Source organism: Stegodyphus dumicola, chromosome 8, assembly GCF_044657685.1.
Source record: "Stegodyphus dumicola isolate Sdum_Otavi_A_Nest chromosome 8, ASM4465768v1".
Taxonomy (NCBI): Eukaryota; Metazoa; Arthropoda; class Arachnida; order Araneae; family Eresidae; genus Stegodyphus; species Stegodyphus dumicola.
This window is the reverse complement of record NC_140775.1, coordinates 129,646,210-129,658,397: the sequence shown is the minus strand read 5'-3', so window position 1 is coordinate 129,658,397 and position 12,188 is coordinate 129,646,210. Positions and strand designations below refer to the sequence as shown.

The 12,188-nt window shown below is 32.5% G+C and overlaps 1 protein-coding gene across 11 annotated transcripts in view; it reads right to left on the bottom strand.

Moving 5' to 3' along the window:
- Positions 1-12,188, bottom strand: part of LOC118204035 (serine/threonine-protein kinase tousled-like 1) — a 159,090-nt gene that overhangs the window by 113,657 nt on the left and 33,245 nt on the right. For all 11 annotated transcript variants that reach the window (XM_085822412.1, XM_085822414.1, XM_085822417.1 and 8 more), the window contains one exon: positions 6,372-6,596. In XM_085822412.1, coding sequence (XP_085678538.1) covers positions 6,372-6,596 — 225 coding nt within the window. The remainder of the gene's footprint in view (positions 1-6,371; positions 6,597-12,188) is intronic.

Genomic DNA, 12,188 nt, shown 5'->3' with positions numbered 1-12,188 from the left:
TGGAAATTGTTTTCATTTTTTTACCAAGTGTTATACTGATAATTACGAAATAACCCATGTCAAGTTCTGATTCATTTGAAAGTGACTATGTTATGAGAAGTGATAATGAAGAGTATAGTAATGACCTTGAAAGTGATAGTATAAGTGACATCATCATTCGTTCTAAGAGATTATGAGTTATTAGTGAAAGCAGTGATGATGATGAAGTAACTGCAAGTACCTCCAATGACGATATTATTGATGAGTTTTTACCTGTGGATACAATTTTTTCAAATGAATCGAATACTTTTTCTGCAGTACCTGGACCAAAGCATGCCCCTCCTCCTGATGCGAAACCAATTGAATATTTCAATAATTTTTTTTTCAATTTTCAATAATTTTTTTTCAAGTATAGTAACCAACAGCAGCGTCTTCGCACTCTCGATACAAAACAAGAGAAGCTCTATCGCGCTACCGTATTTTTGGCATACGACAAGTGAAGCGCTATCGCGCTTCGCTGGACTCAAACAATTAAGTTCGATTTGGCAATACTTTTTTACACAATGCATTGTGCCATATCTTGCACATGTGTAATGGATATTTTTAAACTCACAGTAATAAAAGGCCACTATTTTGTTTAATTTAAAAAATCTGATGTGGACACCACATGACTTCCTTGTATGTCATATTAAATTATACACATTTTTTGGCTGCATTTCATTTAAAATTATTTCCTCAAATTTCATTAGATATATTTCTCATTCAATCAACTCCGTTCTCACTTCACAGCAAGGCAAAAATACATAAAAATTCAAAATATCTTCATAAAAAATTGAAAAATATAGATAATGGTAGTAGAATAATAAATACAGTTAAAAGAATTAAAAACAAATTACAATTAAAATTAGAGATTCAACGCAAAAACAAGCAAATCCACCAGCGGGCAAGAAGACAGATGTTTTGGTGCACAAAACTGAGAGTTTACTTTTGGTCCTGCTCCACAAAAAGATCCTGAAGGTGCAGAAACTGAATTCTTATTCTGCTAAGTTTTAAATGTAAACAAATATGGCTGTTTTAGTAAACAAAACTGGCTTAGCCACACTTAGACAACTTTTAAATTGTTAATAATTCTACAACTATTGCATGCAGATTAACTAAAGGCAAAAAAACTTTAACCAGAACATAAGAACAATATAATTCAATCAATTTTAAAGTAAAAAATGCACCATTTAAGAACATACAAGAATAAAAAAAATCGAGCTCTGAGCCGAGTAACAAAGTGGATATATATATGCAATATTGCAGTTGCACAGTTAGAGATAGAGAGATAGATGCATAAAAAACAGTAACTTCCAGTCATAGTCATTTTTCAAACATCATTTTATTCCATGGTAAGTCACATGGATCAATTTTGTAGACTGGGTATTTTTTCAATCATATTTAAATACGATAATTTTTATTTACAATGTTTTTTAAAGCAAGACGTAGACATCTTAGCCTGAGAAGCAAAGCAGAGTGAACATGTAAGCAAAAAAGAAGCTATGGGAAGGAATAAGGTAGTTTTTTTTGCAAAGAGTTATTTATACTAAGTATGATGCATAAGTACAGCTAATCTGTGATTGGTTAATTTTAGGTTGTTATGCAATATGGAAAGATCTCAAATTTGGGAGAACAGATGAATTTAGAGGGAAGACCATAAAATCTAGAATAGTTAATTTTGAGGTCGCCAATTGTTTCTTAAAGCAGTTATCGTATTTTGTTATATTTTACACATACATATATAATTATAGCATTATGTATGCCTCTCTCTCTCTATATATATATATCTATGAGGGCAAGTCAAAAATTATCTACACTTTTGTCATAACTTTTCTTACATTGTGCACTTGGTCTTCTGTCCTCGCATATTTTATTGTTATACTCTTGTGGTAATGCTGTGAAAGTTTGATCTTAATTCCTCAATTTTTCTTCCTTCTGTTGTAGATATACCATGGCTGCTCCATTATAAGTTTGCACCAAAAAGGAACAACGAGCAGTGATCCGATTCCTCTTGCTGGAGGGTGTCAAAGGGTCAGACATGAATAGGTGAATCACTATTGATGAGGTAGCATCTGCTTTGAATATCAGTCATGGCTTTGCTCATTAAATCATACACAACGAGTTCGGTTTATCATAAAGACTGTGCACGGTGGGTACCAAGAAATGTTACTGCAGAACACAAGCTCACTTGTGTTAGGGTCTGTCATTGCTTTGTCAAAACACAGTTTTATGTGATAATACACTTGCAATAATAGTCTTTACATATTGCGATGACAGTCTTCGATGAATGTCTAACTCTTTAACACCCTCCGACCAGAGGAATCCTGATCACTACTTGTTGTTCCTCTTTGGCGAAAACGTCTAATGGAGCAGTCATGATATATCTGCAACAGAAGGAAGAAAATGGAGGAATTAAAATCAAACTTTCACAGCATTACCACAACAGTATAACAATAAAATATGCGAGGACAGAAGACAAAGTGCGTAATGTAAGAAAAGTTATGACAAAAGTGTAGATGATTTTTGACTTGCCTACATATACGAGGGTAAGTTGAAAAATAAGTTTCCCCTGTCGACTGTGGTCAGAGTTGTGTATGTCAAAAAATAGAATGAGTCAAAAAAATAGAATAAGTCAAAAAATAGAATGAGACATTAAAGATATGACATACCTTTATTTTTCCACATAGGTACCAAGTAGATTGAGACATTTGTCATATCGCTTGATAAGCTTCAAAAAAGCCCCCCAGGAAAAAATCAGGGCTTTGCATATGGAAGAAGCGTTGAACGGCTTGTTTCACTTCAGTATTGCTTCCAAAGCACCTTCCCCCCCCCCGAGATTTTTCTTCAAAGCCGGAAACAGATGGAAGTCGCTTGGTGCGAGATCAGGACTGTATGGCGGATGGTGTAGGCGCTCCCAACCAAGAGTTGCAATATGGCAATATGGTTTCACCGAATGTGGTCTGGCATTGTCATCCAACAGCAGAACGCCAGATGTGAGAAGGCCAGGCCGCTTTTTCCGAATCGCCTCTTTCAATTTCGACAGGGTGTCACAGTAGCGCGTAGCATTGATGCGACCAACCTCCAAAAAGTGCAGCAACAAAACTCCTTGGGCGTCCCAGAAAACTGTGAGGAGCACTTTACCTGCAGAGGGATTGAACTTCTTTCGGACAGGTGATGACGGATGTTTCCACTCCATAGATGCGGCCTTCGATTCTGGCGTGAAATGGTGGACCCACGTTTCATCCCCCATCACAATCCGAAACAGAAAGTCATTGCCATCTTCATGGTAACGCACGAAATGTTCCAGGCTGACCCCCATACTGAATACCGAAGTGAAACAAGCCGTTCAACGTTCTTCCATATGCAAAGCCCTGATTTTTTCCTGGAGGACTTTTTGAAGCTTATCAAGCGATATGACAAATGTCTCAACGTACTCGTACAAGAATAATAAAATCAAGGTATGTCATATCTTTAATGTTTCATTCTATTTTTTGACTTTCATACACAACTCTGACCACAGTCGACAGAGGAAACTTATTTTTCAACTTACCTATGTATAATAACATAAACAAAGGAAAGAAAGCCTATTTAAGTAACTATGTCAATTTGCTGAGCAACCAAGATGTAACTAGAGAAGTCTTTGTTTAGCGTTTAGGTTTGGTTCCAGGCGAGTGATAAGATAAACATGGATTAAGTGAGGGTGCACTAATACATCCTCCCTTTATACACTAGATTTTGCATCACAGGAATTCTTCTGACACAAGATGAATTTCTTGTCAGTCAACGGTTCAACAATGATGCAGAACTAACAATTTTACTCTATTCTTTGAATTACAGGTACGGTCATTGTAAGGTATGAGAACTACTTAATAGTAGACTAATGACCTAATATCTAAAATAGCATATATCTCAATTTATTAAAAAATACAGGCTTTATTACTATAAGTTTGGTGCTTCAGTTATTTCCATTATTTTTTTAATTGTACAACAGACATCATTATCACAGTTTAGATATGAAAGGAATATAATATTCTATCAAAGCTTTAATTAAACTAATTAGTATTATGAAATTATATGAAAGTTATTTGGAAAGTAAAAGCAATAATTATTGCATAGAAGCTATGATTTTAATGTTAATTAAAATAATGTGAAAGGTATTGAGCTCTGTTAATACCTTATACGAGGAAATTTTAACAAGAGGAATTTAAATCTATTGAGAACATAACCTATTATCTAAAACAATAACAAAACTGAAATGATTTTTTTGTAATACGTTCATGAAATTTCAATGTATACATTAAACTGAGGCATCAAAAAGTTACACACATCAAACTTTCAAAAACTGAGAAAATTCCAAAATGGATATTAATGGATAAATATTTCAATGGCTAGCATCCATAACTGTTACAAGTAGTATATCATTTAAAATTTTAGATGCAGTTTATGCTGTTTGCTTTAAAAAACTGTTCAACAATTTTTAAGACTGCAATGCTGACTTTGCAAGACTTTCTTACAGAGAAAAATGCTGAAGCATTTAAAGATACATTCTCAAATATCAGAACCCAATTAGATAACAATTTTCCCCCTGGCAACATAAATTTCAGAAATGGGGACTGTTTACCACAAGAAACGAAGTTGTACCTCATCTCTTTTCAATTCAGACAAAATAGAAACAAAACAGTGCAATCACCAACAAACAATGTGAGAAAACTAGCTTCATAATCAAATTTATTATATAAAGGTGGATAAAATTTTTTTTTTATGGTAAATACTTCGTTCCTTGGAATCAGATTACTGAGCAGAAAACATTTCTTGTTAGGCACACAAACATTGGTGTCTTTAAATGCTTCAACATTTCCATATGAATACATTATGAAATAATGTTCAAACATAAAAATTCATTTTGCACTAAATAAATGTTTTTTAAAGCTAACAGCATAAACTGCAACTGAAATTCCAATTGATGTATTACTCGTAATTGTATAGGAGTGTTATCCAATGAAACAATTTGCCATTAATTTTTTGTTTTGGAATTTCTACAAACTTTGACAATTTGACTTGTGCATATTTTTGATCTCACAGAACCTTTTACAGCACATATCAAATCAATAAATACCTTTCCAGAACTACATAGAAATATTTACAGAGAATCGAACATTTTTATAGTACTGCAAATGGAATCTTCAAATCATGTAAATTTTACATTAAAGGTAGTATGTAAATCGTGCAAACTTTTTACTGAGAGGAAAGATGGAGGAATTCCAGGCATGCAAGGTCTAGTTATTGGAACCAGAAAATAATCAGAGGTGAAGTATTTGAAAATATACTGTGTGCTCACCCAGATTCCAACACAAGATTGCCAGACTGATGTGCTACTTACACTACAATAGTACATTGAAGGAATATCCTAATCTCTCACACAGTGGTATTAAAGGATATATGGAGGTTCCATTTAATCTAACCATTGGCAAAGAAGATGGGTGCTCAAAGGGAATACAATATTATGATCAATCCATGGAAACACTTCATCTTGCAGAAAATAACAACCAGTTTGCTATATAAAAGTAGTGGCTTTACTTATATTGTTAGACACATCACAGCATACAATATCATAGCAGACTGCCCTCCCCTCAAACTTCAAAAGCACATACTTTACCTTGTGTAAAAACAGAAAACACTTACTCTAGTTATTTTGAATTACTGTATATTGTTAATAATTATAAATTTTTGAAATATTACTAAATTATGTAAATATCTTACATGTTTTAAAATATTAAGCACATGATTCAACATCTCAGACAGTTTTTTTTTAACCAGTACATTAAAATACTAAAAAAATACAATGTTAAATAAGCTTGTGTTATAAACTGAAAGGAAGAACTGAGCGATTTTCACAGAAATATAGAGACTTTGCTAAAAATTTGATGTTTTTAGTATTTGCATTTGAATTTCAAGGAAATAAATAGACTACAAAAATACTCAAGAAAAATTCATTAAAAAAACTTAAAATTCAAAATGAACATTGCTTTTTTAATTCTGATATTTTTTTTTTGGGGGGGGGGGAAGAGGATTATATACAAGCAATTAATTTTTAACAACAAAAACAGGAGCAGAAAATAATATTTATACATGAAATTTTACCTAGTTTCTAATCACTTTAATTACCAGCTTTTGAGCTTTTGAATTCCTTAACTGCATTGTATATAAAAAGAAATTACACAACAGGAGAAATTTACCATTTTCACATACAAAGTAAAATAATGTCTAAAATTTATGAATATCAAACTTAATACAGGTTTTACTTGAGATATTAGTGATGGTTATAAATGATTACAAAAAGCAGACAAAATTACCCTTTGCAACTCATCAATTCTATTGTCTCTTATTTCTAAATCCATTGCAGATTTGCTTTCTAATTCTTTAATTTTATTTATGGTAAGATCTGTTTGTACAGCCCGATGAAACACCATTTGCGAACTTCTCTGCAAAGGGGCCATTAACTGAGAGTAATCCAAACTACTTCCCATTGCAGAAGATAAAGGAGATTGTAAAGAAGTTGCTTGTGGAGATGGAGGATACTAAAAAATAAATATACATAAACAAATTTGCAAATATATAAAAATATATTATTCTTTTCAATAAAAAAAAAATGTTTTCATATCCTAAAACTGTTTTATAGGAAAGAAACCATATTTTTTATTATCCTGTTCATTTTAGTACTTCCTTCTATACTAAATCTCCTCATATGGGAGAAAAAATAATAAATATTTTATGTTTTGGCAAATTCATATGAATTCTAAATTGAAATGCTGCCATGTATGACAAGCATGGCAACATTAGAGTTTAGAAGAATCATGCATATTATTCCTGTAGTAAAAAAAAAAAAAAAAAAAAAAAAAAAAAAAAAAAAAAAAACTAATATACGCGGCAAAAAATGATGCAATTAGAAAAGTATTTTTATTGGTTTTTGATGGATATTAAACTGAATACAAAAGTTTTATTTTTAATAATCAAGGATTGAATAAGAAGTATGGGAACTGATAGGAAACAATCAGTGTACATGACAGCCTAATTCAAACATCACAAGTCATGCTGTCTAGCTAGTATTGACACTCTACATGGCATGAGATCTTTCATTTATTATTTGTATGGCAAAGCGAATTGCCAGCTGCCAATTGTAGCTGTTCCATGCAGCATAAAATCTTAATCTATTGAATGCAAGCATTGTTTAACTGAATAATTTAAATGTAACGTAGATACTTCTAATATTTTTATTTTATATCTAATTTTTTTTAATGGTGTAAATTTTTAATTCATCTCATTCATTTGGTTCATAATATAACTCATGATTTTTATAAATATCTGCAATATCATTATAACTATAAAAGATATTTTACGACAAAATTACCTACTTCTACACAGAATAATTTACTTGCATTCATGACATGATTCTCAGTAGACAATACTTATAATATTTTAATTCTAGTGGTAATACTAAAAGCTGCAACTTTATATTATACTTGTAAGTCACTAAATGCTTGTTGCAAAAGACATACTAAGGCTTATTTGTCATGCAGAATAATTAACATTTGTTCATGTTCAAGAAACACATCTCTTCAGGTTCAATAGATACATTCATTCAGATTCAAGAACTATTCAAAAATGATTAAAATCATTTAATCTAATACAGCCATGTCATTTTCTGAAACATCATCATAAAGCTCCAAATCATGAATACTAGCCTGAATTTTTTGTGACTTTATTTCCGAGACCATTGGACCTAGCCTCTCATACTGAGCAACAGAGCTGTACTCAAATCTCTTCTTGTCCACATAACCTGCTCATGGGAGACTAGCACAACACAGCTGTCCATTATATTATCTACGCATTCTTCACCCAAGTAACAACTTCTTATAGCTTAGGCTTCATAAAGTTTCCATGTTGATTTCTGTGCACAAATGGTCTTTAAATGGCTTGTTTATTGCAATATCAAGAGTTTGGAGATATGCAGTCATTTCTGTGGGAATCATTATTTGATCAATTCTTTTTTTTTTTTTTTTTTTTTTGCAAGGAAGTTCTTCATGATTTTAACCTGGTGAGTGCTGGCAGAATCTCACAGTAATATATCTCCTTTACCATCTCGCAAAAGAAATGGTAGAAATAAATTGATCCCATTTCTTATTGCTGCTTGCCTGCAACAAATTTTTTTTAGTCTCAAGAACATAAATACCCTGAATATGCTCTATCTCCTCTTTCTTGCCTTTTTGAGAAAATTAGAGAGGAGGGTCATTCCGTCAAGATGAATTGCTAAAATACATGTAATGAGTGCACATTTGTAACCAGTGGAGGGAATGTATATCACAGTGGCAACCCTCTGATCAATGGTGGTTTGAGACCCATAAACACTACAGTTTCATCCATTGCAATTATGTTTGAGAGTTGGATACTTACAGAAGATGATACCATCAATGAAACATTTGAATGCAAGTGCACATATAGCCATTTCAACTCCTCCAATTTGAACAATATTGCCAATCTTCTTAGGGATAGTTCATATCACTAAATTAACCCATCTATCCAGTGTTATAATGCTTTGAATTCATCTGGCGATATGTCCAGCTGTGGCACCAACTCAAGGGTAAATGCTTGAATGCCTTACAAACAACCAAACACTTCGCTTTTCTGTCACCATTGTAAACAATCAAACACTTCACTTTTCTGTCAGGAAATCTGTCACAGATGTTGTATTCCAATTCAGGAAATAATGGTTGAAGACCTGATCTACACTTAAACTTCTTGGCATTTCTCTCATCGACCTATTAACTGAGGTTACTGTACTCTGATCACCATTTTCAGATCATTTGCTGATCTAATTTCTTCTCTTTGCAGAAAGCTGTAAGATTTTATCCCTGGAGTTTTCCATGATTCCTTTCCTGCATATGATGGAATTAATCTTTCTCCTTGCACTCAATTTATCTGAGCATCAAAATTGAATATTTAAATCAAGTGCTAGATGAATATGATATATTGAATATTAAAGATTCTAATTTGCCACAACCATGCTAGTTTGTTTCAAATGTGGATCTGTATTGCATCTTCACTTGGTCACTCGGAATAAGGCAACCATCTGACTACTGGGTAATAAGTCTAGTTAATGATATTAACTAAGGCTTATATTAGGAATAAGCTGAAAATTATGCTAGGGTTTATTATTTGATTAGGTCTTTGCTTGGCCTCTTTACAAAGATACCGCGAAATATTGTAAAAGCTTTGTAATTAATTAAAACAAAACATTTAGCCTAACTAAATAAAAACAACACCCCCCCAAAAAAGAAGCTAATCTATGTTTTTTGTGTGGTTTGTTTTTACTTGACCCTATATAAAACTAAAGTCATCAGAGCAGAATATTCCTGCGAACATGAGATACAATATGCCTTCTTGATTGCACCATATGATCATGTTGTACCTTGCAATGCAACCTGAGAACACGTACAAATCTAAACAACCTTTTCATGGCTCATTCTGTAAAAAGAAACCATTAAATTTTCTTTGTATTGTTGCTACAGTTAAGATTATCATGTTGTTTGATTCAGGTTTGTGTGGTCGTGTTTTTCCCTGGAGTCGAAAATCCATCATTTTCTTTCTGTTCAGATTTCATGAGATTTGTGCTTGTCTCAGAAATACCAAGCAGCAGCAAAAGTAACTATTTCATTACATATTTCAGATTTATTAGGAAAATGCTCCCGTAATTTGACAAAAATGTTCATAACAATAATCTTAGTGAAACTGCATTGTAGTTTTCATGTCCTAGGAAGTTTTGAAATTATATAAATATGTCAAAGAAGCAGCAAAAGCTATAGCAGTTGCTTTCTTCTCTTCCAGCTAAGTGATTATATAAATATATTAAAGAAGCAGCAAAAGCTATAGCAGTTGCTTTTTTCTCTTCCAGCTAAGTGAATGAACGAATGCTTTAATTGCTTTCCTCATCGAGATGGAGTCAGGTCGGGGTTGCTGGAGTTTACAGTTTAGCCAATAATGCCAAAAAGGAGATGCCTTCCTATTGATTATCGAATGATTGACATATTAGCAAAATTTTAAATAAAAAACTGGATGCAAGATAATTTATTGTTTCACACATTTTTTTCATTCCGTTCTCTTTGCTCAACAATATTCATATTTCATAGCATAATTTTTGCAATATGACATCTTGAAATGGTAGAACTATATTCTACAACAGTTGCATATACTTTTTGCTACATCCAGTGTTCTTAACTTAGGTCGACCGGTAGTATACACATGTCGAGGTGCTTAGACCTTTCACAATAGATTTGGACTATTCTGGAATATCTTGCAGAAAGCACATAAGCGAGTGCTGCCAGCATGATTCAGTCGGTTTATAATACAAGTCTAGTGAAATTAAACTCAGCACTTCATATAAATGAACAGTGATATGAATTAGTTCATGTAGTATAGTTAGTGTTATATTACATCTGATTTGTTCTTTTTGATATATAGTTATGTGATAATGGGCCAATTTTTGAACAGTAATAAAAGTAATAGCGCAGTTAAATAAAGCATGTCTTCAACATGTGGCATGACTGTGAAGAAACAAAAATATCATAAATATGATGACAGTTATTTAGAGTTTAGTTTTATGTCAACAGAAATGAATGGCGAAAAAAGACCGTAACATGTACTGTGTATAAGTTTTGGCAGTGGAGTGCGTCCTTCCAAGTAAACTGAAACATCATTTAGAAACTAATCACAACAGCAGCATGGCTGGCAAAGCCTAAGCCAGAAAAAAAAAAAAAAAAAAAATAGTGTCTTACAAGGTGGCTTACAGAGCTGCAAAATGAAAGAAGCCTCATACCATCGCAGAAAAAATTATTCTACTGGCTGCTGTAGACATGGTAAACATCATGATGTTGGTGAATCTGCTTTTAAAAGTGCCTTTGTCCAATAACACAATTAGTTGGAGAATACATCATATGAAGGATATCAATGATCAATTAATTGAAAAAATTAAAGGAGTAAAATTTGAACTGTGGCTAGATGAGGCTACAAATAATAATAAGGATGCCCATTTGATACACTATGTTTGGTTTACTATTAAAGAAGGCCTTTTATATTGTAAAAATGCCACCGTAGGAGCAAAGATTTGGGATATGTTCAAGATTTTTGATTCATTCATATCTGAAAAAAATCTGGCCTCAGTGTGCTGACGTCTATACTGATGGAGCTCCCTTCATGTCTAGCTGCTATGGAGGAATACAGGCACTTTTCGAAGCAAATCGCCAAATGCACAATGGACCCCCTGCATTATTCATAGAGAAGCATCTTGTGTCAAAGCATCTGAGTTCTGCACTGAATTAGATGTTAGAATGCGTAGTGAACGAGGCAAGATTTTCCAAGTCTTGTCCATTAAAAGTAAGATTTTTTAAAAAACTGTGAGAGGACATTTTAGCCAAACACTCTTCTTTGTTGTACTATAGTAGTGCATGATGGCTTTATCAAGTACCTTTGAATTGTGGTAAGAAATTTTATTTTCCTAAAAGAGGAAGGATACAAAGATGCAAGATTTTGCCGATTTTTTAATAAAACTGGCATATTTATGTGACATTGTTGAAAAGGTGAATTCCCTCAATCTCTATCTGGAGGGAAAATGCTGGCACGTTTTGAAATCAACAGAAAAAATAAAAAATATCAGTTTTTATATATATATATATATATATATATATAAAAAAAAACTCAAACCATGGAGAAGAAAATTGAATGAAGATGCAGGCAAAGATTGATTTTTAATATTGCACTGATTTTTGACGTCTAATGAACTAGAAACCAAGTTTCAAGGGAACTTACCACAGCTAATTATCTGGATTGATAAATACTTTTAAAATGAAAATTTTGATTGGTTTGCATGGATTCAAGATCCATTTAACATTAGTGCTCCATCTGAATTTACTTCTGTGGAAGAAGAATGTGAAATTTATTTACTAAAGAGATATTGATGATATTATCTCCTAATATAGATTTAGTAAATGTATCAAAAAAGAGGGAACAAATAAATTATTATTATCTTACTTTGCAGCTATTGCACAAGTATTAGAAAAACTTGTTTCCAAACTAAGTGAATTTTAGATCATTCAAAATTTGATATACTAAATAGCAGC